The 26,592-nt window shown below is 49.3% G+C and overlaps 13 protein-coding genes and 4 non-coding genes across 17 annotated transcripts; 11 read left to right on the top strand and 6 right to left on the bottom strand.

The window, feature by feature from the left end:
- Positions 1-300: 300 nt before the first annotated feature.
- BDV14DRAFT_196356 (uncharacterized protein) lies at positions 301-801 on the top strand (the record flags this gene model as incomplete). The annotated part of the gene is made up of 2 exons (XM_073772425.1): positions 301-543; positions 595-801. 2 exons carry the CDS (start codon positions 301-303, stop codon positions 799-801), a joined length of 450 nt encoding a protein of 149 aa, XP_073632000.1.
- A 1,825-nt stretch (positions 802-2,626) lies between these two features.
- Positions 2,627-4,761, top strand: BDV14DRAFT_196355 (major facilitator superfamily domain-containing protein; the record flags this gene model as incomplete). Its single annotated transcript, XM_073772424.1, has 10 exons — positions 2,627-2,738; positions 2,804-2,940; positions 3,001-3,083; positions 3,133-3,230; positions 3,287-3,407; positions 3,466-3,844; positions 3,912-4,042; positions 4,107-4,443; positions 4,514-4,619; positions 4,691-4,761. 10 exons carry the CDS (start codon positions 2,627-2,629, stop codon positions 4,759-4,761), a joined length of 1,575 nt encoding a protein of 524 aa, XP_073631999.1.
- Positions 4,762-5,034: 273 nt separating this feature from the next.
- BDV14DRAFT_196354 (uncharacterized protein) lies at positions 5,035-5,834 on the bottom strand (the record flags this gene model as incomplete). Its single annotated transcript, XM_073772423.1, has 2 exons — positions 5,035-5,538; positions 5,586-5,834. The coding sequence occupies 2 exons, from the start codon at positions 5,832-5,834 to the stop codon at positions 5,035-5,037; spliced, it is 753 nt and encodes a 250-aa protein (XP_073631998.1).
- A 520-nt stretch (positions 5,835-6,354) lies between these two features.
- BDV14DRAFT_166159 (CIA30 family protein) lies at positions 6,355-7,455 on the bottom strand. The gene is made up of 3 exons (XM_073767440.1): positions 7,254-7,455; positions 6,758-7,207; positions 6,355-6,676 (listed from the first exon to the last, which is right to left on the bottom strand). The coding sequence occupies exons 1-3, from the start codon at positions 7,292-7,294 to the stop codon at positions 6,490-6,492; spliced, it is 678 nt and encodes a 225-aa protein (XP_073631997.1). The 5' UTR covers positions 7,295-7,455; the 3' UTR covers positions 6,355-6,489.
- BDV14DRAFT_166158 (uncharacterized protein) lies at positions 7,456-8,924 on the bottom strand. Its single transcript, XM_073767439.1, has one exon. It carries the CDS (start codon positions 8,765-8,767, stop codon positions 7,610-7,612), a length of 1,158 nt encoding a protein of 385 aa, XP_073631996.1. The 5' UTR covers positions 8,768-8,924; the 3' UTR covers positions 7,456-7,609.
- A 275-nt stretch (positions 8,925-9,199) lies between these two features.
- Positions 9,200-9,837, top strand: BDV14DRAFT_166157 (uncharacterized protein). The gene is made up of 2 exons (XM_073767438.1): positions 9,200-9,358; positions 9,414-9,837. The coding sequence occupies exons 1-2, from the start codon at positions 9,345-9,347 to the stop codon at positions 9,667-9,669; spliced, it is 270 nt and encodes an 89-aa protein (XP_073631995.1). The 5' UTR covers positions 9,200-9,344; the 3' UTR covers positions 9,670-9,837.
- A 394-nt stretch (positions 9,838-10,231) lies between these two features.
- On the top strand, positions 10,232-10,876 carry BDV14DRAFT_196351 (uncharacterized protein; the record flags this gene model as incomplete). Its single annotated transcript, XM_073772422.1, has 1 exon — positions 10,232-10,876. The coding sequence occupies one exon, from the start codon at positions 10,232-10,234 to the stop codon at positions 10,874-10,876; it is 645 nt and encodes a 214-aa protein (XP_073631994.1).
- A 212-nt stretch (positions 10,877-11,088) lies between these two features.
- BDV14DRAFT_196350 (uncharacterized protein) lies at positions 11,089-11,607 on the top strand (the record flags this gene model as incomplete). Its single annotated transcript, XM_073772421.1, has 2 exons — positions 11,089-11,245; positions 11,294-11,607. The coding sequence occupies 2 exons, from the start codon at positions 11,089-11,091 to the stop codon at positions 11,605-11,607; spliced, it is 471 nt and encodes a 156-aa protein (XP_073631993.1).
- Positions 11,608-12,717: 1,110 nt separating this feature from the next.
- BDV14DRAFT_166154 (aldo/keto reductase) lies at positions 12,718-14,093 on the top strand. Its single transcript, XM_073767437.1, has 3 exons — positions 12,718-13,015; positions 13,075-13,252; positions 13,320-14,093. The coding sequence occupies exons 1-3, from the start codon at positions 12,887-12,889 to the stop codon at positions 14,084-14,086; spliced, it is 1,074 nt and encodes a 357-aa protein (XP_073631992.1). The 5' UTR covers positions 12,718-12,886; the 3' UTR covers positions 14,087-14,093.
- A 2,763-nt stretch (positions 14,094-16,856) lies between these two features.
- BDV14DRAFT_t27 lies at positions 16,857-16,930 on the bottom strand. Its single transcript has one exon. It is a non-coding gene; the product is annotated as a tRNA-Val (tRNA).
- Positions 16,931-19,040: 2,110 nt separating this feature from the next.
- Positions 19,041-19,114, bottom strand: BDV14DRAFT_t26. The gene has a single exon. It is a non-coding gene; the product is annotated as a tRNA-Val (tRNA).
- Positions 19,115-19,514: 400 nt separating this feature from the next.
- BDV14DRAFT_196347 (uncharacterized protein) lies at positions 19,515-20,340 on the bottom strand (the record flags this gene model as incomplete). The annotated part of the gene is made up of 3 exons (XM_073772420.1): positions 19,515-19,795; positions 19,871-20,028; positions 20,096-20,340. 3 exons carry the CDS (start codon positions 20,338-20,340, stop codon positions 19,515-19,517), a joined length of 684 nt encoding a protein of 227 aa, XP_073631991.1.
- Positions 20,341-21,271: 931 nt separating this feature from the next.
- BDV14DRAFT_t30 lies at positions 21,272-21,345 on the top strand. The gene has a single exon. It is a non-coding gene; the product is annotated as a tRNA-Val (tRNA).
- Positions 21,346-21,763: 418 nt separating this feature from the next.
- BDV14DRAFT_t31 lies at positions 21,764-21,837 on the top strand. Its single transcript has one exon. It is a non-coding gene; the product is annotated as a tRNA-Val (tRNA).
- Positions 21,838-22,435: 598 nt separating this feature from the next.
- Positions 22,436-23,203, top strand: BDV14DRAFT_166150 (50S ribosomal protein L30e-like protein; the record flags this gene model as incomplete). Its single annotated transcript, XM_073767436.1, has 3 exons — positions 22,436-22,589; positions 22,651-22,743; positions 22,793-23,203. Coding segments are annotated over exons 1-3 (376 nt in total), but the record flags the coding sequence as incomplete, so codon positions are not given.
- Positions 23,204-23,741: 538 nt separating this feature from the next.
- BDV14DRAFT_166147 (uncharacterized protein) lies at positions 23,742-25,452 on the top strand (the record flags this gene model as incomplete). The annotated part of the gene is made up of 1 exon (XM_073767435.1): positions 23,742-25,452. A coding segment is annotated over one exon (963 nt), but the record flags the coding sequence as incomplete, so codon positions are not given.
- A 24-nt stretch (positions 25,453-25,476) lies between these two features.
- Positions 25,477-26,436, top strand: BDV14DRAFT_166146 (DUF1993 domain-containing protein). Its single transcript, XM_073767434.1, has one exon. It carries the CDS (start codon positions 25,677-25,679, stop codon positions 26,232-26,234), a length of 558 nt encoding a protein of 185 aa, XP_073631988.1. The 5' UTR covers positions 25,477-25,676; the 3' UTR covers positions 26,235-26,436.
- The last annotated feature ends 156 nt before the right edge of the window (positions 26,437-26,592 follow it).

Raw genomic sequence — 26,592 nt, 5'->3', positions numbered from 1 at the left:
GCCCAACTACCGACAGGCATTCGATAGACCCGTCAATCTCTTCCTCCGAGTAGACGGATAAGAACCTAAGAAGTAGAAACAGGTGTTCCGTGCTTTGCGGTAAAACCGCAAATACAAGAGATCGGCATCTTCAATGTGTAGATCAGAGGGAAATGTATCTCGTGTTCAGCTAGCAGATAAAAGCGCTATGTAGATCATAGAAAAGTAGTTCAAGGATAAAAGGCTTCAGATTCCTCGTGAGAACCTTGGTGTCTAGATAATCGAACAGCAAGCCTAGACTTTTTACAAGTTGTTTCCAAAATGCGCTTCTCCACTTCTGCTTTCCTGCTTGGTCTAAAGCTGCTAGGCCCTGCTTTGGCCTTTTGCGGCTCCGCTGAGCCCTCTGAGGAGGGCTTCGCAGTACACCAGGATCTACAGGCTAGTGAGAATGCTACCCATACGAGACGCCAATCTTCTGGCTCAGAGACGATCCAAGTCTACTTCCACGACGTGAGATATAATACGAATGAGGCGAGATTAAGTGAAGACCGAGTCGTGCAGCAGGTAAGCTCAACCAAGATAGAGGAGAAACAAAGACTAACAAAAATAAACCAGGTTGACGTCCTCAACAATGTCTTTCAAGGCACACCATACAGCTTCCAACTCGTCGGATTCAACGACGAGGTACACGAGTACGATTATCCCGTTTCTATCGGCGGCATGGGGGATAGGCAGATCAAACAGACGCGGCAGGGGGATGCGCGGATTCTAAATGTTTGGACGGTTAATGCGATTCAGGGTGGATATGCTGGATATGCGTGAGCCACACCCTCCCGTATCCATATCATCGAAAAATTGCTAGCCGTTTCGGCCCCGGTCCGATGCCAGAACATTCCCTTGGGACTACCTCCTAAACCCACAAGTCGACGGCATTATAATGGACAGAAATTACATCACTGGCGACGCATACGGCGCTAAGTATAGCAGCGGGAAAATTCTTGGCCATAAAGTTGGTTACTGGCTTGGCCTGCCCCATACTTTCCAGGATGGATGTAATGGAGGTGATATACTTGGTAATACGCCTACTAAAGCTTTGGCTGCGTTAGGGTGTCCTGTGGTATATTTAATCTATTCCTCCTGCATTTAGCCTGAGCCAATATTTGGGTAGGGGCGCGACACTTGCGCGATGCCTGGTATTGACCCGATCCACAACCACATTAATTTTTAAAATAATCCCTGTAGAACTGGGTTTACAAGTGGGCAGGTTACGCGGATGAATAGGATATTTAGGCTTTACAGGGGGGTTCTTGGGTTGTAAGTTAGTGGGATAAGTGAACCAAACAGCAACAACAACAACAACCTTTCTCTTCTTTCACCACCAAAAACAATAGAAAATGCCCGCCGCTCGCAAAAAAGTAAAACATACAACAGCTGGGATTCGCATGTGGTCACCCACCATACTACTAACCAGCCGGCGTGTGGCTTAAGTACGGCTGAGCGGACGGGAAGCCCTGTTCTCCACACCCTGTGGTCGTATGTGCTAGAAATTGTAGAAGAAAGATCTGATTAATATTAAATTTAATCTATTCATTAGTCCTAAGCCGGGTGTGCAGGAATATAATATCCCAAATATCACTATACTCTATACTATCGGTATCTAAGTAGTGATACATGTGTATAGAGATTGGGAGACGACCTAATGACCTTCTGTTGTTGCACCCTGCACTTGAAGCTCTGAAGGGACTGGACTCTGTTTTAGGTATGATGATTTTTTGGATGGCTGGACGGAATATAGAAGGGGGGTTTTGATTGGAGGTGTCGCAAAGTTATAATATTATATGTGTGTGTGCGTGTGTGTGTGTGTGCGTGTGTGTGTGTGTGATATTACATCTGCTTAAGTCCTGATACTTAAGCAGATATTGGATAATAATAATATTAGCTTGGCTGTGTATGATCATGATAGATCGATCTGAGAGACCTACTCAGTGCCTCTTCGCCTAAACGACAAAGGCTATAGCAGCGGAACAACATATGAAATCAAGAGACTCCGCATGATCAGGAAAGTCGCTCACGCATAATTACCCAAGCCTTAGAGAAGGTCCAAACATATGCAAGCACAGGTCACCATAACGTACCCCTACTGCATTTCGGGAAGTGCTCAACAGGCGGGGTTCGCACGCGCCAAAAGCAAAAACCAGAATCCCTGAAGCACTATCACCTTGCAGACGCATCTTGCTGCAAGTAAGCTCTGGCACGAACCTCTCTCCTCCTAATGCTGTGCATTGGCCATTCAGCTAGCCAATGCGACTCAAGGAGTCAGACACCGACATGCGGGATCAGCTTCTGCATCTGACCTTCTGCATGGTAGATCCTGAAGGAAATCGCAGCCGAGATCTGACCGGGAGTTCTCACCTTATAGAGAATTCAAACGCTGAGTAGGGTTGTAATTCAGCTTCAGCTTAGCCCTAGCGTCCCCGGAGTATAGTTGATTAGTTAGTGGCGTGAGCCACTCCACTCCTTGCAGCATCCTTCTATTTGCCCCGCCTGTCTCCAACTTTTCTTAGACTTCTCTCCGCCATTTCATTTTCACCCCATAGACTACAAGTCTTATTCCTCCACTTTTGCAATTCAGGTATACCTGCCTGCCATGACTGAGCATGAACGAGCACCGCTCCTCGACGACTCACGCAAAGATGAAGAAAATGGAGTTATTAGTTCTCCCGGGGTTAGCAAGCTCGCTATAAGCGCTCTGTTACTAGGTGCGAAACTCAACAATCCCAAGGGCTAATTAAATCGCTAATTAATTTTTAATCTGGAAATGAAGGCTCCTTCCTTGCAAATGCGGACGACTCGTTCGTTCTTACCACTGTCAGCGACATCTCTGCGAGTCTCGGCGCTGCCAATGCCACGACCTGGATTCTGACTTCTTATAATGTTGGGTATATTATTGCTCTTCCTCTGGTATGTTATGCCTGGACCATGCTCGAATTGTGAATTGCGGTTCTGACTTCGAATATCTAGTACGGCCAACTGTGTGATCTGGTAGGACGCAAGAAAACGCTGGTGCTTGCTTACTTGCTGTACATTTGTGGATGTACTTTGGCGTGAGTCTGAAATAAGTCAAAACCGTGGTATAGTGCCTAACTGTACTAGGGGAACATCATCGACAGCCATCTTGGTTATCTTTGGTCGAGTCATCTCTGGGCTTGGGGGATCTGGGATGGTTGAGCTTGTCTCTGTAGTTTTTAACGGTCAGCAGCGTCGTTCAGAATAGGATGAGACCTGCGCTAATTGAGAGTTTCAACAGAAAATGGCAGTTCTAGACAGGTCGCACTGTTGCGCTCCTATGCAACTGTGGCTTCAATGCTGGGGCAAACGTGCGGAGCACCGTTGGGAGGAATGATCACGTCCTGGGTTGGATGGAGATGGTGAGTCCTCAGCTTATTTACATTCGCAACCATTTATTAACCATTTGTTCAATCCCAGGGCATTTATAGGCCATGTCCCACTAGCGACCCTATGCATCGTAATCGTCTCCTCGACATTAACAGCCGACAAACATCATTCCGCAATGCCCTCCATAAGAACCATCCTCAGATCCTTTGATGTGCCCGGCCTCCTCCTTCTAATCCCCGCCATTTTATGCTTCCTCTGGACAGTCCAACTACTACCAGCCTTTGGTGAAGGAGACACAAACCTCCTGTTAATGATCGCCTGTCCGTCACTGATCATCCTCCTCTTAAGCTTCTGCCTCGTCGAGGGATTCTTGGCTGAACGACCACTGATTCCCCTATCACTCCTTAAACCAAGCCAATTCGGTCTATTCTACGGGGTTCAAGTGTGCGTGGAGATGTCTTCTTTCTGCGTGAGTTCACTGTTTCTCTATCTATTTTGACCTCAGGCTTCAGTCGATCTAATACCATACCTTCCAGATCCTCCCCATAATCTCCGACTACTGGGTCCGCGTCAAGGGCCTTCCCCCAGCAGGAGGCGCCCTTTTCTACCTCCCTATCCCAATCGGATTCGGCGTGGGATCTGTAATCGGTGCGCGATTGATACAGAGGTAGGAACCTCAAAGGCGGAACTCAAGATAATCCCCTTCATACTAACCTACCAATCTCCCACAGAACCGGCCACTGGCGCTGCTGGTGCGTAATCGGCATTACAATCGGCGCAATATGCTACACCCTAATCCTAATCCGATGGAACATCTACGAGCCGTACTTCTGGGAAGCGATATACCCCTTTATTCTCTTCGCAGGATTGGCAATGCTCTACTCGGCACAATTCGTTGCGCTTGCTGCTCTCGCGCCGAAAGAGTGTGAAGCTACTGCGATCACAACCTATTACCTGTCGCAGCAGGTTGGCGTTGTTACGGGTGTTGCGGTTACGAATGCGATGAGTAGAAGGGTTTTTAGGTGGCGGTTGGAGGGGGTTATTGGGGGGGATGGGGAGAGCTTGGAGGTGAGATACCTACCTTAGTCATTATTTGCGATTATTGTTTTTGAATGAGGTGCTGATGGTTTTTTGATAGCTTGTTAAGCATCTTATTAGTGATCGCTTAGCATTGGCGGATTTGCCTATGCCGTTGAGGGAAACGGTAAGGGTTGTTTTTCGGCAGGGGTATATGGTTTGTCCAGGTACGCGCACTCAATCAGTCATTGTTCTCCGCCATGATATAGATCTCATTACTAACACGTTTATCAAATAGCCGTTGCACTTGCGGGGCTAAGTCTAGTCATGGCCGGTGTCGTCCGACAGAGACCGGTTGCGTTAACTTGAACATGATGCTCTGTCCTTGCGAGGCAAATCTTCACGTTTGAGGGTAGGAAAGAGCCGTTGACACCATATTGAAAGGCCAAAGGGCAGTTTACTAGATAAGTGTGGGTGGAGAGAAAAAATCACTTACGACAGCAGGGCAACATCTCGGGTAAATAGATCAAAAGCGCGTAAAAGTAATCAGATTCGAATAACAAGATCGACCACAAGAAGTATAGGTGTGAAAGCTTGCTCACCAGCTATTTCTCATCGGGTAGGTAGCTGGGAAATTTAACCCTAACGATCTCCAGACACACCACCCCCTTCCCCCTCCTCCAAATCACTCTCCGCAGCAAGCATCCCCAAATACCAAAGCGCAATCCCAACCGTCAACTTCGGATAAAGCTCCATCCCAGTCACACCCCAGGCAATCCCCTCAGAAACCTCCATCACATCAGGACTATAGATATCCGTCTTCACAATCCTCACAACAACACATTCCCGCTCTGTAATCAGGCATCCGTATTTCGCAGGCACTTTATCCATGCGGTTGTAGAACGTCGCTAGACCGAGTCTGTATGAGGTTTTTTCGTGCTCGGTGCCGGATGCCATTGCTGTTCTCCAGCGGATGCTTAGCTCGGTCATTATTAGGGCGGGGAGATGAGGGGATTGCGTTTGCGTCTGAATTCCGTTGGAGCCAGAGATGAATACGGATTTGTTGTCGCTGGCTGAGGCCATGTATGCTAGTGTGCTATGATACAACCCCACCATATTCATATACTCTTCGGAACCCGTCCAACACTTAACGGTGTAAGTCGCACAGGACCGACCCTAGATCTATACCGTACCGAGTCTTTCAACCCTTCAAAGCTCGCGGTTAATGCATCCTGAATACGCGGGAGCACGACGTTCCGCACCTCCGTGCAGAAGGCGCTGGTATTGGCGCATGGAGAGACTCGTGGATGGGTTTGTAAGGGTGCAGGCATCTTGTATTCTTCTAGAAGTCTTCGGTGGTCATATCGGATGTTGCCGAGGATGAATGTTGTCCAGGGTTTTATGTGGACGGCTTGCAGGATGCAGCGGTAGTTTGAAGACATTTTGCGGAGGCCGGGGTGGTGCTGGCGGGGGGCAGACGGGGATGGGTGGGGGTGCGGCTTGGAGGTAGGCAAGGAGGGACATTTGTTGCTTTTCTTCTTCTTTCTCATTTTGTCCGTTCTGTCTCTCGCTTTCTGTAGACATCTTAGATCGGAGATAGCGAATGCGGTTTTGGGTGGTTAGATCTGAAGGTTGTTTCTTCTTTTAGGCCTTCGTGGAGTTTGAAAGACTTATGTGTTTATGATTCAAACTGGGACTCTTATAAATAAGAGGTTTCATTGCGCTTTCGGTAGAGACAAAGGATCCATCCATTCTTTATGAAACAGTCTTTCTTCTTGATGCTTTCCTCAAAGCCCTAGATGGATCACGTGTACTGAGCCTGCACGTAATATATAATGGAAATTCAGTGCGAGAGACTTGAGGGAAGTTTCTCGATCATTGCAAATTGAAGCAAAGAAGGATAATATTACAGCCCCTTTCTCCTGCCTCATCATCACTTCCATCTCAAGCCATCACCATTGGGTGCAATGCCACTCTAGACAAATTTGCTCCTCGATCCCTATAGATTAGTGATGGTTTAAGCAGTGAAAAGCTCGTCGACAGAAACTCTTTAGAAGATATATTCTAGCTTGATAAGTAACGAATTTTCAGGGCCAGTTACATGATCAAACAACAACCAGACTGAGACCAAGACTGCTCCTCCTCCCCATAGATACTATCCTCGTCAATATCCTCTCTAGTCTCAACAGCCACGCCCCCACGCTTCTCGAGCCCATCCTCATCATTCCATCCCGCAATAGAGTTGATAGCAAGCTTAAAATCCCCCTCTTGAGTCCCGAAGAAACTAAACAGGACGAATAAATCAGCACTCACCCCTTCAAACCCAGGAACTAGGAAAACAAAAGGAACAGAACAAAATACATACCTCCTCATCATAACACTGACCCTCTTGACCCCCCTGAGATTAAGCGGCTCAACATCTCGAACCTCCTTCCCGCGATACGTAGCCTTCAAATCCCCCCACCGCACAATAACCCGTTCACTAGGCTTGAAATCAAACTCCCAACTAATACTACTCCGTTCCCTTCCATCAGGCCGCTTAGGAAGAATTTCATCCTTAAGGATAAGCGTGTACTGCTTCTCATCTGACTTTTCTGCATTCAAGGAAAGTTCCAGTCCGTCGAAGGAGGATAAGTCCCAGGTTTTCTCGACCTTCGTGCGCTGGGACGCGAAACCTGCGCCGCCGAGGGTGTGGATATCTAGAATTCCTGTGAAAAGGGCGGATTTTTTGTCGGGTGATGGGGTGAGATGAGAGATTGAGGAGCCTCCGCGGACGCGGTCGTCGGAGGATGTCCAGTCAGAGGTGGACCAGGGGCTGGGGGTGTTAGAAGTGGAACATTGATTGTGGGGAGATGGCTTACTGAGAGCCTCCGAAGAGGTATTTTTGGTCCGGTGTGGTCATTTTTGCTAGCTTGTTGTTGTTTTGGTTACTCTGTAGGTGGAGGAGCAGAGAATTGCGGTGGTTGTGGTGAGGCTCTAGCTTGAGGCGGATCGATCGGTGTGGATGGCGATGACGTCGGTGGTCCACTTTATTTTTTACAGAGAACGATAGCAGTGTGTTTAGTATAGATTATGATGAGATCGAATTGAAGAGTAAGTAAAACAAAATGGGTATCTAACAAAGTAAACACAGAAGTAAAGGCTCGTAAGTCATGAGTAGTAGTCGTGTATAGGTGAGCACCCGCCAACGCCACCTGATGGCCCGAAACATTAAGCCCTAATTCCTCCAGGGCTTGCGACAAGTCGGGCACGTTGATTTCACTGCTGTTCCTAGCCACTGTTCGATGCAATTTTTGTGGTAGTTGTTACCACACTGTGTTTTGCACCAGGCTACTTCCTGCTCCTCCTCCTCCTCATTATCTTCGTCGGTGCTGTCTGTGTCATCGCTATCGTCGTCGCTACCGTGACTCCTGTGTAACGATTCCAGGCAGATAGAACAATCTCCTTCGATCGGTCGACGGGTAGCATTTCTCGATAATGTGGAGGATGCTCCAGCAGACTCTCGTATTCGTGTCCTCGGTCCAGTAGCCTCGCGAGTACGGGTAGAGGTTCTGACCGTGGTCGAAGTCCACACATCTGACGCTTCGCGACTCGTATTCTCGGTCTCAGTGAAGGCAGCCTGTCTGATTAGTCTTGGGCTCGTCGACGACCGCACAGAGGCCGATCTTGAGCTTGTGCTATCACTCGAGCTTTCTTGCGAAGATCTCCGACTAGAAAGTTGGCTTTGACTGTTGGCGGAGGTTATGGCTCTGACTGGGGTAATTGCGGCTTCTCTATCGTGACGGTCAGAGCTCAAGGGATTCGAGCTAGAGTGAGAACCAAAACTCCCACTATTGCGTGAGGTTGCCGCCAGTGAGGCAAATGCGGGGTACCGCTCAGCTAGCGCCTCGAGATCCTGGAGGCTTGCAAATGTAGACCACAATGTTGGTCCCTCGTTGTGTGCCCTATTGCGGGTTTGCATGGGTATATTCTGGGTTCGGGGCGGCTGGGCGCTCATTCTTTGGTGCGGCTTAGGTGCTGATCTAATGGGCGTAGGAGGAGAGTCATCGTAAGTGTCCAAGAACCGATCAATTTTCCTCAGCCACTTCCCGACAAGGCTGGTATCCTGGCTCTGATGATATCTTGTGCAGAGCACATTCGGAGCAAGTTCGTAAAGGAGGTCTTCGATGTCCCGATTAGCGTATAGATCCTTCGTTCCTTTATTCAAGAGCGACATCGCTGCTTTGCGGCCGCGGGCATTGGTGCGACTGTGGCAGCGGCGACCTTGTGAGGGGGCGTAGCCGGCGCAGTAGGGTTCTTCATCTGGGTAAAGATTGATGATTTCGGAGAGGTGAAGGCGGGAAGGCTGGTTTGATCTTGAGTTGTGAGAAGGCATAGTGGCATGTTACTGAAGACTGGCCAATACTTAGCTCAGAGGTTTAGAGAAAATCGGCGCCCATCTCAGGATATATACCAACAAACGCAGGGATTTTACGTGTCTGCCTAAGGTGCAAAATCAAGTCAAGTAACCTAGAACCAGCTGCTGTGCCACGATTTCGTGGCTTAGATTCCAAACAGCACTGAATCTCAAACAGCACTGGCCATGGTTCAGCAACTAATTAGGGCCGGTCCTGTTAGTTCCAAGTAGCCGGACTGTGCCGCAACCTTGGTAGGGTGGGATTGTCGGAATGCATGGTCTGGCGCTTAGTGCGTTGATATCACTGGACACTTCTAGGGCACTAGCTGATAAGGCACAGGATCATGCAGTAGTCGACTCAGTGCCAGGCTATGAGAATAGAACACTGCCCCCTAGGATTATTGAGAGCCCAGTACACGTCAGCCCCATCTCTCGGTATTCAGTGCCTGACTCTTTTCTTTCGCGAACGAGGGGAAACGGCATTGACAGCCTATCGACGGTCGCCTCTTTCTTGTGCTAGGTGTATCCTATCATCTAGTGACTAGATAAAGGTGCGATGGCCTCTACTCGGTATCACTTTTTCTATTCCAACTTAGGCTGGTGATGCGACGCTGAAGGTCAACAGATGCGCCTTCCTCCTGATATGCTTGCCAACCATAGCCTCACGTAAGGAAAGAGCGATCAACATCTCAAGGTCGTTCCTTTCTTCCGCGTTGAAGTCTCAGCCATCACCAGGAGGAAGGTGCGATGCACGTCCGCTCCGTTCTATTTGGAGGAGGAAGGCGCGACGTCGGGTTGAGGACAGCAGTCGTGCCTTCCAACATGATTCAGATCTTTTCCTGGAACACGAGAGTGCTAGGCGGCCAACCTTGTTCTTTTAGGGCTTCCATACTGAACCACTCTCGCAATAGGGGATTCACTTCATGATCTAACGAGCCCTAAAGGGCAAGATGTGGAAGCTAAAAAGCCTGTTCTTATCTCTGTCGCACGAGTACTGCGATATATATGGTTTTTTTTGTTGACTATTTAGGGTTTTCCCCAACAGCTGAATATAGTTTGATCAATCACTATTCTCAAGAGTGTCAGATATCCGTGCATCATAATCCAGGCTCTTGCTCCTCTGTATAATTCGAGTTCTCTTAATTCTCTCACAAAGGTAGGCTCAATTAGGTCCCGAAGAGCCAGCCTAGAGCACTAGTTTGTGAAGACTCCCAAATCATGAAGTGAATTTCATTGGTTTGACAAAATATAACATTGAGCCCAACAAACCAATGTCTTTATTTCTATTCACTGAACTGTTAGGCCATGATTTCATCTAGAGTACTTAACTGATTCAGTGTCTTCTTGGACTATCTAAGTGAGTGCCATTGGAGTGCTTCCAATTTATTCGATCTTTTCCATCCAGTGTCTTCTCTTCTTCCTTGAGTTTTCATAAACTCAACCATGGACGAAAGCATAGTCCTCTCTCTACTACTCGGCGTCCTCCTCCCCCTCCCACTAATTATTGTCCTCCTCAAACTCACCTCCTATAATCGCGGCTCGCGAAGATTCCACTACTTCACAACAGCCGCAGAATGCCGCGCCATAATTGATGGCTCCTTCTTTCCCGGCGGCAAGAAGAACCAGCTCTCTCCCTCCGAAGCCCGAGCTGATGTCCCAGAAAACCAAGCAGCAAAACAAGCATTCGGTATCCGGAACTCATTGACCAGTCGCAGTGAGACCGAGGCAAAGGCCTTTGTCACTAAGTTTCAAGGTCTGGCTGATCACCGCAAGATCGACTGGACGGGTATCCACCGCGCATGTCAGCGTACAGCATGTGGTGCCATCCATGATGTTATCAGCAGGGGCACTAGAGCATCATCATCGGGCGCCAATGGCGGAAAAGGCTACCACCTCAGTCTGACAGAGGTTATACAAGCCATGACTCTCCGCGCACTCTTCACCATTCTAGGCCTGTCCTTCCCCGGCGACGACATCGAGACAAAATACCTCATCACACTGGCCGGCATGATCCACCGTATAACAATGGATACCGAGCGCGGAATGGAGTACAAAGTTGCCTTTAAAGATAACCACGCCCTGCACTAAACTCTGGCCGACGTCTTCCCTGGTATGAAAACCGACAAACTTCTTCTCGATCGCCTGAGTCCGCTTAATCTTATTCTGCCGGCGTTCGGACCAACCTGGCGCCTTGTCAGGCGGATGTTCCTGAGTTGTACTATCGCTACAATTACCGCGATGATCAAGATCAAGATTGGGGATTCATACTCTCTGAATACGCGGACCAGCCCGAGGCAAAGATGTTCCATTTTCTAAAAAAGGACGAGGATAATGTCTCTGCCGAGATGCTCGTTAAGGAAGCGCTGAGACTATTCACGCCCACAAGGCGCATCCGGCGCGTTTTCCACCTCCAGGGTGAAAAGAGACACGTTATCGGCGCTGCAGACGTTGAAGCTTGTCATTTAGACAAGATCTAGAGCCACGATGCCACTGAGTTTAATCCAGACCGATGGCGGAAGGTCTCTGTTATGCAGGAGCTTTCATTCTTGCCTTTTGAAAGTCAGCCTTTTTTGTGTCCTGCTCATGCTAGGGTTGGGCCGATGCTTGTGGCGTTGCTTGTTGGGTCGTGCTGGGATATGTTTAAGGATATGGAGGTGAGGTCTGATGAGGAGGACGAAGTTGAGGGCTTGAAAGCTGGAGAGGGAATGAAGTATTATCGGGGTGCTTATGATGGGTTTTGTTTTGATTTGTTTCCTGGATCTGGGGGTGCTGAGACTGCATCGGGGTCGCCTGATGTGCCCTTGTATATCGATACTTAGGCTAAACACCATGGAAAGGTTCTTATTTTAGGTCTTCGGAATGTCTAATCCATTTATATGCGTCATGGGCTATTACAGAGAACCAGAGGTATTTCTCTGACTATCATTCCTCCTGAAACCCAGTAAGGACTTCAGTTCCGGTAATCGCTGGGCTTATAGTCATAGAACAACCCGAGACATATAGTAGACATCAAACTCCGCCAAAAGCCCGAATCCTTCCGTCTATAGTTCTCGGGGTCCAGTCCACGTGGATTTTGTGCCCCAATCCCGAGTTTCGGCCATGGCTTGCCGAGTACGGCACGTTCATCGGGCACTCTCCCCGGGGCTTTTACCCCATTATATATAGTTTAGTTCTGTGGTGGTTCGTTGGCGGAATGGAACTAGCTTGCTGTAAGACCGAAAGCTTGTATACCATTCCTTTACCCAGTACTGTATTGGCTTCGCTTAGTCTCATCCTGGACCTCGACGGGACCACGGGCTGCCTATGTTTCAATCAAAAGATCAAGAAAAACGCAAGACATTGGTCCGCTGAAAGTATTGCTAGGTAGGGACCGAGCATGCCCCGAGAATGGTGTCGACTATGAGGTCGACTCCCTTCGACAAGACGCGAAATCAATTGGAGGAAATGTCATCTTACTCTCTCGATCGAAGTGGCAACTGCCGATAGGTAGGTAGGTTAGGTAAGTGCTCAACCCACGGCGAAAAATACGAGACAGAGAGTTAGGCTGTTGGGCTGCAAAGACACCACCAACGAGATTTCTTGTGATTGATCGCTGGAAGAGTCTTCGACAGTTCTTAAAAAGCAGATATTTACCTCCCGAGCATCCAAACGAACCACCATCTCTAATCTCCGTTTTGTCTCCAGAACTGTCAGCGCTGCATGCCTAGAATAAGCTAGTATGCGCCTATAAAGCTGCGTTGCGCACGTCAGTCTCAGCCCCGCGTTTCAGCCCCCATAGCTTGCATAGCACCCTGTGGAGAATTCGCGTATGCCACGCAACCTATTTCTGTGAGTTGGCCAATCAATGAAGAAGAAGTGATATGGGCTATCGTTAGTGCTCGCCGTACTGGCGGGAGTTTAGTTATCACCGCTAGTTCCGGCAGATAATTGAAACATTCACTGGACGATGCCGCTTGACCGAGTCGGATGATTCTTTGCGAGCTTGATTTGTTGGCTTTCATTGGCGATATAAAGGAGGTCATAGATCCAGATTCTTTTTCGCTACTGTTTCTTTGAATAACATTGTTTACCTCGTTGTAATTGTAATCACCGCCGAGGATGTCTGCCAACTCCAAAGTCCAGTACCGCCGACTCGGCAACAGCGGTCTCAGAGTCTCGGTGCCCATCTTCGGCTGCATGAGTCTCGGCGAGTCAAAGTCTATGCCGTGGCCTGTTAAGGAGGAGGAGGTAAGATTTCCTAGCAAGAAAATGATACTTCTCATGTGATGGCTGACAGAATCCACCAGGCTCTTCCACTCCTCAAGGCAGCGTACGATCGAGGCGTAAACACCTGGGACACGGCCAATGTATACGGAAACGGCGCATCAGAGGTCATTATCGGCAAGACGCTGAAGAAATACTCGATCCCCCGTGAAAAGGTGGTGATCATGGCGAAGTGCTTCTGGGGTATCTCCGAGGATCCTGGTATACACTCGCCTTTTAATCTAAACTGCAATCTGTCAGAACCGTTTATTGATATATTACGGAATAGAGATCCTCCCCTTCCTCGCCCGCGAAAAATTCGAAACAGACCCGACAAACCAAAACCAATTCGGTCTCTCCCGAGCAGCAATCTTCAACCAGGTCAACGCGTCCCTAAAGCGCCTAGACACAGACTACATCGACCTGCTTCAAATCCACCGTTTCGACAGCACAACGCCCATGGAAGAAACCATGGAAGCACTCCACGACCTCATCAAGCTCGGCAAAGTCCGCTACATTGGCGCGAGCAGCATGTGGGCGACGCAATTCGCACGGCTCCAATTCACGGCAGAGAAAAACGGCTGGACGAAGTTTGTTAGTATGCAGAATCAGTATAATCTGCTTTACCGGGAGGAAGAGCGCGAGATGAATCGCTTTTGCAATGATACGGGTGTTGGGTTGATTCCTTGGTCGCCGCTTTGTAGGGGTCATTTGGCGAGGGCGCCGGAGGAATTTGGGTCCACGGCTAGGAGTGCAAGGGAGAAGGCCGCGACGGAAATGAAGGGGGTTACTACGGTATCGATGGGTGTTAGCGAGGTTGATGTTGCGATTATTAGGCGGGTTATGGAGATTGCTGAGAAGAGGAATTGGGCAATGGCGCATGTGGCTTTGGCGTGGATACATCAGAGGGTGAGTAGTCCAATCATTGGATTTAGTAAGATTGAGAGAGTCGAGCAGGCCATTGAGGCTGGGAGCAAAGTGCTGAGTGATGAGGAGGAGAAGTATCTGGAGGAGTTGTACCAGCCCAAGGCTGTTCTCGTTGCCGAGTCGCTTTGAGTCTGACGGACTTTGTTTTTAATTTAAAGTAGTTTTCAGGTAGTTCTGAGACACTATATTGACAACTGCACTGCCTTTCGCCAATTCTCATTCTAGCGGCGTACCATATCTCAGCCCCATTGACCCGCGAAGCTGAGTCTCAACATGGAATGGTCACCGTAGGGCTGGCAAATCACCCCCGGGCTCAGCCGCATGTTCCCACCCTTTGAAAGAGTAGCAAACACTTTGTCCCAATCAGCTTCTCTGAAATGGATTCATTTACCCAGTATCAGTACTATTTTAGGGTGGTCCGGCGCCACTCCGCCGAGCCTTGCGGCTGCCCCATCGGGACATGGTCGAATCCTTCGTCTTCAGCCTCAGCCTTCAAGATATGAGCCCACCATCTTGCCATATTTCTGACAAACTTACTATCACGTATTCTCTAAAAGCATTTGACTTTATTCGCTACTTGATTCAGCCCAAAATGCAAGACTTCCCTCATTTCTCGCGCCTCCCAGCTGAGTTACGCATTCAGATATGGCAGGAAGCTGCTTCGGTTTCTAGGGTCCATGCTTTCAATGTCTGCTTTCCATCTCGAATGGAATTCTCATGCGCTCGAAGTAAACGGTATATGCCCGGTGACGAACCGAGCGGTGTCTACCTCGCCCATGTCCCAGGTGCTGGAGACGAGAGCGAACCAGGTCCTAGGGAGAACGAAGAAGAGAAAGGGGAAGAACAAAAATGCACGGCGAGACTACCGCTCAATCCATACGCTTCTATCCGACTTAGCTGCTCTGAGGCATTCGAGGCTCTTCGAGGTCAAGATGACGAAAATCCACAGTACCCGTCAGGATCAGAGTCAGAATCCGGAAGCGAGAATGACAGAGACTTGCAACTTAATACCGCCTTTCTCCCAGTTCACGAAAGAAACAAATTCAGCTACAACAATGCAAGAGACCTCCTCCACCTACGCTTTGGATCCGCTCTCCCCTCAATTCCTGGCATCCTCGATCCGAACTGCAGCGCCGACGACGATTACACGCCACGAGTCTTCAAGAGCAGTTTATCCGACGTCTTCCTCTACCCCTGGACCTCCGGGATAATCTCGACACTACAAAGTGCCCGGATGATAGCGCTCGACATTGCAGATTTGGAATTGGCGATGCCGCTTTCTCTGTTTAAGATGTTCGCGCCAGAAGCGCTTGAGCAGGAGGTCGGGTATTTGGCAGAGCGGCTGAGCAATCTCGAGGTGCTTTATGTGGTAGATTATTCTGTTAGTTTGGGTGAGCACGGGAGAAAGACGGCTTTTGACCACGACCCAAATGCGCCGCCTGGGAGCTCGGCTTCCAGGTTCCACTCAGAAGAGGCAGACATAGCTCAAAAATTAAGTACTTGTCTCAGTGCTGCGCCTAATGCCGCCGCAAGATATCCTGCCGTCTTTCACGGGAATGGCGTTACGTACCGGGAGGTACTTGATCTGGAGGATCTTGGTTGGAAGGAAGACAGTTCAGTATTTGTTGTTCTTAGGATGCTTAGTGAAGAGATATGCAAGAAGCAATACGCCATCGCAAGGGATGACGAAGAGGTTCGTTTTCAGGGAGTTAGGGTTCTGAGGTGCTCGTGACTTTTTAAGTCCGAGGCTAGCAAGATATTGCAGAGATAACAAAGGGGCTTGATTCGTTTATCCGAACTCAGGAACACCATGGGGAAAGATAAAATGATCCACGCGCCAGGTCTGGGCTTGTTATTAGGGCACATAAGAGGCGAGTACAGACCCCGACTCGCGCCAATGCCCACAACAAGAAAAAAGCTCAATGATCAGGAAAGATAACGAATATGAGGAGCGGAACGAAATATATAATCCTTTAAAAATTTTGCTCAACTTACAAAGTTCAACCTTGTCCCAAACAACTTATGGGCTTCCGAGGTAGTAGATTTCGAGGGCGTCTGTCATCGCTGAGGTAGCGTGCTCTGTTATATCAGATACCACAAGCCAAGGTTCGACTACAATTAGCATATACCTTCACCTGTCTCATTACGCCGGGTGAAACTCAACAAGTGCAAGCTTCAGAATGATATCTATGTTCTGATTCATCTCGGTATTCGTTTGCTCTCATGTCGTTAAAGGCGGTAGACTTTTAATTTTGTAGTATGCATACTAAGCGCCGATGGTTGAATCTGGCATCTTTCCGTAGTTCTAGACTTCGGGACGGGCGATTTGATATGCAACGAAGATCGGAAAACGTATCTCGCGCGTAATGTCCCTAGATGCTCCGCCCATCGATAATGATTCCAGAGCACGAACACTGGCCAAATGTATCCACGAGCACTCAAGACTTCGACATTCGCAGAATATAGCCATCGCTCTCGATCATGGTGCGAGAAGATCAATAGGACCAAGCTCCGAATGCTCTGATGCCCAGCGACTGATGTCAGCCCGGCAACCTCCACGACGGCAAGAACATGGTCTAATGACTCAAATACAGTGGCTAGTCATGCCAGTCATGGTACAAGACGGTCTCCACATGCCAAAGCCATCAGAGGCCCCTAAACGAAAGCAGACATCCCAAAAATCAACGGGCTTGAAAGACGAACGAAAGGTTGAAGTGACTTAGGGCCTGGCGATAACCATGGCTCTCGACGACCCAATCAAGGCCAGGGAGGTGGACGGATAGGCCCGCCCTTGCGATTGGCCACTTTCTCGGCGCCCCCCCAGTTTTCGGGGCAAAAATTTTCGACGCCATCCCCACCACTCCGCGTTGGGCTTCAGCGTACGAAGAAGCAAAAAGCATGACTAGTGCCAGGCTCGAACTGGCGACCTTGAGCGTGTGAAGCTCACGTGATAACCAACTACACCAACCAGCCACTTTCTGATTCAGATTCTCGAAGCTTGTTATTATGATAGGAAGTGGAAATGCCGGGACAGTCGAACCTGGCTGGCGCGCGCAAACGCAATAATCAAGCCTCGAAATCTAGTTGAACAGCATGCCTAATCTCTGCTCTATGCTCTAGGTGTTGATTCATCCGTATAAAATGCGTATGGTCCTTTTAATTAATACAGATATCGCACCATGTGCTCGAAGTCGAATATCGCTTGCGGCAGAAAGAGAGGGGCCATATCACATGCCGGCCCGCGGGCGTGGCGGTTAGCGGCCCACTCCGAATTCACCCGCCAATCACACAGCGGCATGTGATATGGCTTGTATCGAGGCAGTCATCGGTTTGAGTTCAACTCGGTTGTCAAGTTGCTGCCAAACGACTAGCTCGCCCGAAATAGGCTTAGCCTACCAAAAGTGGAGTCTTCCCACCACCAAGGATCTCTGAATAGCTTCGATTCTGCCAGATTTAGAACGCAGAAACTGCTTTCAAGAGCTATTTAGCCTATTCTAAGGCTTTTAAGGGTTCTTAAGGTCATAAAACACCTTAATATTCCATAAAATAACTAGTAGCAAGAATTTAATTGCTAGATTAGGCATTAAATAGAAACTTTTGTTTTTGGTGGTAAACCGCTGGCAATTATATATATTTTAACATGCGCCTTGTTAACACAGTGGCCTTTAAACATTAACTAATTATCAGGTAATCGTATTTTCATTGGCGCTGTTATTTATTGTTAGCAGTATTCTAATGAAATTGAACTAAACCTATTATGATCAACTTGCTCTTGCATGGGCGACGGTTGCAAAATCCCTCTAATAGCATAGAGAACGCGTGGAGCCTCAACGACCAAGTGCTGCAGAGATATCTTTCGCAGCTGAATCAGGGCAGGCTGCTGTTTATGCATCAGAAGCTCATCTGGCGCCGCCGCCATTTGACCAGGACCGCCGCGCGCCACTGACCCTACTCCAGCCTACCGACTTACGTGTGTCAGGTAGCCCAGAGGCTAGGTTCACTGGTACGGAGCAGAGGGCAAGAAGCGTGGGCAATCTGTTGCCCTGGTGTCACGTCTCACATGTAAACAGGCTGCATATTCCACCTGGAACGAATTAGACCCGTCGCGCGATGGACCCAAGGAGGTCGAAGACCCTAGCGAATGGCATCAACTGTTCAGCATAGAGCCACTCATCTCGCACAATGATCCAATACCGCCGGACGAAGCACTACTCGACTAGATTAGAGGTCTCTTCGATGATTCCACCGAGTCTGTACCCTAGCATGTGGAGAGGGCATAGTTTCTCCTCGTTATCGTTCAAAGGATTCACAGTTGCAGTTATTGTACTTGGTATTAGCAAGTCTCACACTGCCCATGCAGCGGACGAATAGCCCTACTGACACCGACAAAACATAGAGTATGCTTGAACAATTGGACCATGGACGAAGCCTTTAAATTGGATGAGGTGGGCAGCAAGGAGGACTTAACTTACATACGATGTGGGAGACGCCAGTCCAGAGGATATCCGCCTCCAGTACAAGCATCCCTTAGACTGGCAGTATCAGGTTTCGGCTTCATGGATTAATGCAAGATCTCCACATATCAAACATCTCGGTGATTTTTGCTCTTGCCATGTTGACCATGGTCTAATGGTTTGGATTCGCTACCATGCACTAGAATTCGTGGTAGTAGTGATGCAGAATAGGATATCGATTTGCGCGCTGGCCATGGTCGATTGCTCTGTCATGCCTGTGCTTCAGGCGCTCAGCGAAGGTTCACATGCGGATGACAATTGAACAGGTTTGTGGTTCGGATTGCTTAGCTTTGTATGTAGTTTGGCCACCAGGCAAAACAGCCGAATGCTTGTGCATATAGGGTGTCCATAGTAGGGTTGATTGATACTTGATAGTCTGCAGCTGCTCTTGCTTGACAAAAGAAAAAGCCGGTTCCGGCCCGCAGTTTAGAGTTCCACTTCGCGTTTATCCACCAATTACATCACGTAGCGTGACAACGGACCCCGCTGCAGCTGAAGTACACCAAAAAATTCAACCAAGGGGCCCCGATAATACCCCTCCACGGCCTATATCTCGAAACAAAAAGTTATGACCAGTGCCGGGCTCGATCCGGCGACCTTGACGGTGTTAACGTCACGTGATAACCAACTACACCAACCGGCCACCTGTTTGTTGTATGAACAAGCTCAAAATAAGCTTATATCGTCTGAGAAGAAAGTCCTTGATATTGGACACAAAACGATAGGCCTCTCTCTAAGACGGGTCTCATGGGTGATCCTACGTTCACTCATGATCCCTTACGTCTGTTTGCTATTTCAGCTCTGTCCTAGTCCATAGATGTGGTATATTGTCTACGGTCTGTTTCCTTCAGTCAGGTCTTGATTGATGCTGGATTTGGAATGGTTGTAGTCGAGCAGATGGGTACGCTCGTTCATTATATATCGCGGGAGGCAACCCCAACAACCAAGCAACGAATCTCGCGCACAATCAGAATTAAACAACGGCAGACGTCGCCACAACATTTGGGAAGGTCGGCATCAGGCTATAATCTTGGTCGGAACCGTCAAAAATGACCTGCTACCAGTACGCAAAAGGCAACCCGATCTAACGTCTGCAATGAGCTCTGTTCCGCCATCATCGCATAAACCACTATCCCTTCTCCATTTTCATCCAGCTCTCCCCTCGAGTTGGACCTTCCAACACCCACGCGAACTTCAGCAACGGTCCGGAAGCCGAATCGCTGATAGACATCTCGGGCATGGTCGTTGATTGCTTCCAGCCAAAGGGGGACACCCTGCTCTCGAGCTTTCTTGACGTACGGCTCGATGACAGCCCGCACCACCCCTGGCTAAGTCAGTATTCCTGAGAATAACAAATAACATAGGTCGACGAGTCATGCCAGCATAAATATATACCTACCAGGTTCAGTCCGTTGGTGATGTCTCCCGATCAGGTTCAGATTCCAATGATCCCGGCCTTGCAGATGCTTCTTTCTTATTGGGAAAAGATTATCGAGGTAGTCCAGTAACTTCGGGTCTGTTACGCCCTCAGTAGGAGTTGAGATGCCTGGGGGGAACCTACGGTATTGTCAGGAGGTCGAGCGAACATTGACCAGGGCCAAACAGCACTGCGCGCAAGACTCACCATACAGCGACAGCAGCAAAGTCCCCCGCCTCGACCAACTCCGCTCCAAGACCTGCCCTAGTAGTAACTTTATTCCGGAAATGAGGCCCTATGATGTCCGCGGGGATGTCATCAGTCGGCCATGCCGAGTCAGGCTTCCGTAGTAGATACGCTATAAGCAGAGACCTGGAGAATGCCGCAGAGATAACCTCGGCGATGCGCTCAGCATATTCAGGTCCTCCGACTGTAACCGCCGGTAGCGTCATTTAGAGCGTAAATGGTGATGGATTGCTTTACTCTCTGGGATCCTCACTCGAACATCCACATCCAAAATACTGCACCCAGCTGTCAGGACAAGGTGAGATTTTGTAACTACATTGACGCTGTGACTAATCTCTAGGCAGCCAAGAAGTCAGTACTTGTCATTTTTGCTAGTCTAGAGTTGCTGGTGACTCGGTCCTGATGACTCGGTCCTGATCCTCCAGTGCTACACATGTGACCATAGTAGAGGTACATCGATCTCTTTAATTCCTCTAAATGCGGGGTGACTCGGACATCCTGCAATGACTCACTTTGGTTCCCAACATATATAAGTACTCCGAAACGTGAAAGGACCATCCCAGGATCGGACCAAGGCAAAATAAGTTGAGAGTGCGCAGTGGCAGCTACCCCTTGAACCAATCCATCTGTAGACATTGAAGGCCTCAGTAGGCTGTAAACTAGTACCTTTGGGTTCGATGAAACAGAAGGAGACTTGCAAAGCTACTACCAGCTGAACGGAAGTGCTCGTGGCCATGTCCGGATCTATGGTATTGAAAATCAAATGACATACTTCTTCCACCTTTCGGTAGTCGTAGCAAGAATAAACGGTAGGAATAAGAAGCCTTTGAGCTCCCTGGGACCACGGCCTTGTCACACTCGAGGGGTACGAGGGCTTAGCCCCCGAGAATGGCCAAGATTAGATAAGCAATGGATCAGATCCGGATGCCCCCCTCAGTAGGCCTTAGGCCGCTCCAGCGCCACACAGAGTGTTTCTTATGGTACGAAATCTTGCCCAGGAATCCGGCAGACAATTCTCTACATGTAGATACTAATAAATCTACGTTTGAAGCGGAATTTCGTACTCAGCGAGGAGATATTGCTCCAAACTGTAGAAAACAATATGGACTCATCTTAAGGTCAAGAGTTCAAGAAGATGGCCGGTTGGTGTAGTTGGTTATCACGTGACGTTAACACCGTCAAGGTCGCCGGATCGAGCCCGGCACTGGTCATAACTTTTTGCTTGCAAGATATAGGCCCGAGGGGTGTAGAGGGGACCATGGTCAGATTTTTTGGTGTACTTCGGCTAGAATGGGGCCTTGATCACGTTCTGCGCTGCCATTGGCGGGTAAGCCCAAGAGTGGGGTAAATGCGGGCCGGCACCGGCAACTTTCTTTCTGCCGCAAACAGCAGCTTTCGACTTGGTGTATAGGCAGCGATATTTGTATCAGAAAGATGGTCAACCATACCACATTTCCTATGGTTAAATGATCACCTGTAGAATAGAAGAGCCGTCGGGTATGCCTATCACCCACTTTTAGCAATGAGTATTGCGCTTTGGCGAGCCAACTAAGCCATGTGGTCCCGGCATTTTCGAGCGCTTTGTCCCTCCCATATGCATCCCAAAACCTACCAACTTGCTCATCAGGTGGCCGGTTGGTGTAGTTGGTTATCACGTGACGTTAACACCGTCAAGGTCGCCGGATCGAGCCCGGCACTGGTCATAGCTTTTTGCTTTCGAAAGCGGGAGTCCTGGATGCAATAGAGCCTGTTGAGTTTTTTTTTTGGGTGGAGTTGCGGTTGAGGTGGGAAATAAGGTTTGATGTTCCCATGTGATTGGCTACCAGCAGCCGCTAAGCTCGGGGCACGAACCGGCATTACCTAATCAATCTTCTTTTCCACCATTACCACGTGACCATCTGCTTTGTTCAAGCGCGGCAGGAACAGATACGCGCACCCAACTAGAGGACTGTTCTATCACCCTGGTATAGTCTCACCTTGATCCGACCTCACCTGAGATAGATCCTCGACTCTGGCTTCTCCTGATTTACTTTCGTGGAGTCCGTCGTCCCTGGTCGAAGGACCTTACGGCCACCGAGAGCATAGTAGCCATATTACTATAGCGTCAAACGAACTGACCTGTTATGTGGAGCTCTCAAAGGTTACACTTGATAAAGATTTAGGTTCCATTATCATGCAATACTGGAGTAACCCCAGCTATAAGAAGTACGATGCAGAGTTAGGGCTACTCTCTTGGGTAAGTAGCTGCCCCAGGCATACATCACGTGCTTCAAAATCCCGATACAGACTAGCGCCGATCAGAAAAAAAAGAACAGGAATTGAGCTCCGCCGTTTTCACCTTCATCCTCACTCAACCCTCACCCCGAAACACCTTCAGATTTCAACGGCCGTGATCCGCAGTCGTGAGCCAAATTCTCCATCCAAGTACTCAAAATGGCCGAAGACTCCAACGCCGGTATGTTATCCCAGCACTTGTGCGATTTCTCAAGACCGCAAACTGACTTGATTTTGCGCAGCCTGGCCCATCGCCGACGAGGCTCTCTCGCAGCAGCTCCTTGACCTCGTTCAGAGCGCCACCCACTACCGCCAGATCAAGAAGGGTGCCAACGGTTCGTACACTTTGCATCCCGATCGCAGAGCCTAACTGACATCTCACAGAAACCACCAAGACCCTCAACCGCGGTACCTCCGAGCTCGTGATTCTCGCTGCCGACACTACCCCCCTCCCCATCATTCTCCACCTTCCTCTCCTCTGTGAGGACAAGAACGTCCCTTACGTCTACGTCCCCAGCAAGCTGGCTCTCGGCCGTGCCACCGGTGTCTCTCGCCCCGTTATTGCGACCAGCATCACCACCAACGAGGCCAGTGACCTCACTCCTCAGATCCGTGCCATCAAGATCCAGGTCGAGCGTCTGATGATCTAAGCGATTTATACGGAACTAGGTGGAAGTTGGAACGAGATCTGGGGTTTCGCGATGATTGCTCTGATTTGAGCTTCCTAAGCCTTTTGCTAGGCCCTTAGGATATAGCTAGAGCATTAGTGAATAAAACTTGGATTGACTGCTTCCATTACGAAGATTGTTTACTGTAATTCGTAACACGCCTCGAGACGTACTAGCATATTTTCCCTAGCATCCTTCAGCCTAGCGGAATCCCTTGCCTAACGAACTTGGCACCCCGCACAGACGTAGCGTCAGCCTGACCTTCCATCCTGGCAAGTACCATGGCCTCAAAATCTATCCTGTCCGCCGGCGCAGTAGAGTCGCTCCCCTCCCCTAATTCGGATTCAGCATCCACTAACGTCATAATCCAGGCGAATAGCCAACTACCCCGAAAACCCCTTCGAGCTAGCTCCCCCGCCAATACTGCAATGCTATCAATTTAAACCTCTGCCTCACGAGTCACAACATCAAAGATGGCGCATTGTCCTCGGGGACGGCACGCACTACATCCACGCCATGCTGGGCACAACGGTACACCACCTCGTGCATGACGAGAAGCTGGTCAAAGGGTGCATCTGCCGCCTGATAATGTGCTACCTGGCGTACATCAAAGGGAAAAGGTGAGTATACCCCAATTCTCATACGAGCTCAACTTACGAGAATAGATTGCTTGTCGTTTTTGAGCTGGAGGTTTGTGAGGAGTTGGGGGTACATGGCAAAATTGGCGTCCCTCAACCGATAAGTATTAATGCCCCGACTAATGGGCATCAGCTTCGCTTTCGACCGGCGGACCTTGGAAATGTCCTTCCCAGCCAGTTTCCGTTTGGCAGGTTGCCGCAGGAGCTTTTGGATCTTATACTTATTGATCTAGATCAGAGGGAGAGGTTTGCTCTGTTGCGGACGTCAAAGTTCTTGTATAGCCTCATGAGGAAGCCGCTGTACTCGTCCGTCAGAATACGCGGTAAAAAGGGTTTGGTAAAGTTCGCTCGAGCTGTAATGGCTGACCCGGGGATATGTGAAGATGTTAGATCTTACTGGCTGATGGGGGACATCTTCTGTATGAAGCCAGAGGAACTAGAGCTCACTTTTGACAGCGAGAGACTCTCAAATCTAAGAGAGCTGCATCTCCAGCCAGTGCATCAGGCTGAAGACGATTGCTCGTTCTTGCTCCCGATGCTGCAGAAGATAGTCTCAGGCCGGATGATCCAGTCCTTGAAATCCTGTATGTCTGACCTTCCCCGACAACCGCCGTATGCTTTTTAACACCGCAGAAAGTCTACCTCAAACTCCACTATGATGACAGGAAGGAAACTGAAGACGACTTTGTGGAGATTATGTCGATGATATACTCCATTATGTCTACCTCATCACTTGAACGCATCGAGATCATCCGCCGGTCACCAGGAGCCCGACCACAGCCCTACTCCTCCTTTAACACCGGCCAGCCTCCTAGCCCGCCATATGCAGCCAAAACCAAGTTCACGAATCTGCGCACGCTTAATTTCCACTGGCACGCCTTCCCACTGTCTTGGCTCCAAGCATGCCTTCAGCTCCCGCGTAGCCTTGAGTCCCTCAAGCTCTCTATGCCATCGCGATATACCCTCCATCACGTCAGCGGTCATGCGATGGATCTAAGTGACGTATTGAAACCCGTGGCAAGGTCACTCCGGACTCTTCAGGTCGATTTTGAAGAGGACGGGACATGGTCTGATAACGTGGATCTGCATCTGACCGGCGCTATTATAAATCGGCTTGAGAACCTGCGCTCTCTTTCGGTCCCTAGTTTCTCGCTCAAGACTCTCTGCAGTGGGAAACAATGTTGGGCTCTTCCGTCTTTAGCTACGCTATGTTTGACAGATGCTTGGTTGGAAGAGTACACCGACCCTTCACAGCTCAACAAGGACAAAGACAATGACAACAGCAACTCAAACCCTGATCACCAAGCATATGCTGAAGGAAACCAGAACCTGGTCACCCTCAACGCCAAGTTATACGGGTGTATACTATCCATGATCAATCACCTCCCGAAGGTTGAAATGCTTGTGGTCCAAGGTGAGAACTGCGGGCACGTGAAAGATACCCTTGGTATCCGCGTCGGGCTTCAAGCTGGGGCTGTTGTCGTCGTCGGGGATTCATTACGACAGTTTGTTGATCTGGGTTTTCGGGTTGGAATCGAGGTTGCGGGGGTTGTTAGGAAAGTGCTGGATGTTAAGGTTATGGATTCGTTGACATGATGGACGAAGGTCTCTGACAGCGAGGGGCAGTCAATAATCAGTTTCTAGATCCGTTGGCTTTCTTGACGTAGAGATATCGCAAGCACAGTATACCTACTCTGTGGAACGTTGTACAGCCGACCTGACGGAACCTCGCCCGGTGAGCCTCACGGAGGAAATCGGGGCGGCCCCTCCCAGCCCCCTACCTAGGTAGGTAGTTCCCATGACTTACACGCTTGGGGGCCGACCCACCGCGGCGGTACACAAACGAACCTACATATGAGTCAATCGCCAAACATCATATCCTCACACAAGCCATAAATTCATCAAAACAACATCATAAACAGTCATCAACTAGGTATACGATCCAAACAAACAACCACCAAAATGAGCATCCCAACCCCAGCCCCAACTACAACCCCCCCAACAACCCACGACACAACCATACAGCCCGCCCTTGCAATCCTCTCAACCCTCCGCCACATCCTCCAAAAAGCCGAATCGTCGCATCCAAACCCGCAGTCCCTCCTTTCATCCCGCCTCCACGAAACAATGTACGCCCTTCCCGATCAAATCCGCTGCCTTACGCAGTTCACGGAGTATCTCGCTGCACGGCTAAGCGCCCGCGAACCAACCACACTCTTTGCTGGCGTTGCGCCGGCGTCTTGGACTGAGATATATGAGCGGATTCAGAAAGCGCAGGATATTCTTAACTCGCTGGATAAGGGTGTTGTGAACGAGCAGGGGGTGACTCTTAAGCCTACGCCTCGCGGTCCTGCGGCGCCGGTGGTTGATATGAGTGGGGCTGCGTATGCGTCTGTTATTGTTTTGCCGAATATTTATTTTCATCTTGTGACGATTTATGCGATTTTGAGGAGTCAGGGGGTGGAATTGGGGAAGATGGATTACTACCAAGGGTTTTTCCCAATGCAGGGTGGTTGGTAGGATAGACAATTAGCGTGCTCGATACAAAGGACTTGGTCCAGAATTTCAAGTGGGCTAAGCTTGTACCATAGCTTGAAGCTACCTGGCTCCGAACGTGATAATGCAAGACTTACTCGGCGTACGGCGAGTGCTTGAGTTCAGAGAGCTAAAACATGGTCCATAACGGACCATCACCCTTGAGTCCTTTCATAGTCAACTAGAGAAATGATGTTAGGTCATAGAATACCAGGGACTTTGGACCGCGGACTAGATGACTTAGGTAGATACCACTACTAAAATCCTTCAAAGTTACTTCAGCCGGGCTGAGATGTCCGGAGTCCGCAATGAATCGGCCGAAACAGTCCCAGCCAAGCATCTT

This window comes from Aspergillus stella-maris (assembly GCF_047715825.1).
Source record: "Aspergillus stella-maris strain CBS 113639 unplaced genomic scaffold BDV14scaffold_6, whole genome shotgun sequence".
Classification (NCBI taxonomy): Eukaryota; Fungi; Ascomycota; class Eurotiomycetes; order Eurotiales; family Aspergillaceae; genus Aspergillus; species Aspergillus stella-maris.
Note: the sequence above shows the minus strand (reverse complement) of the source record. Positions and strands in the feature narration are given on the sequence as shown.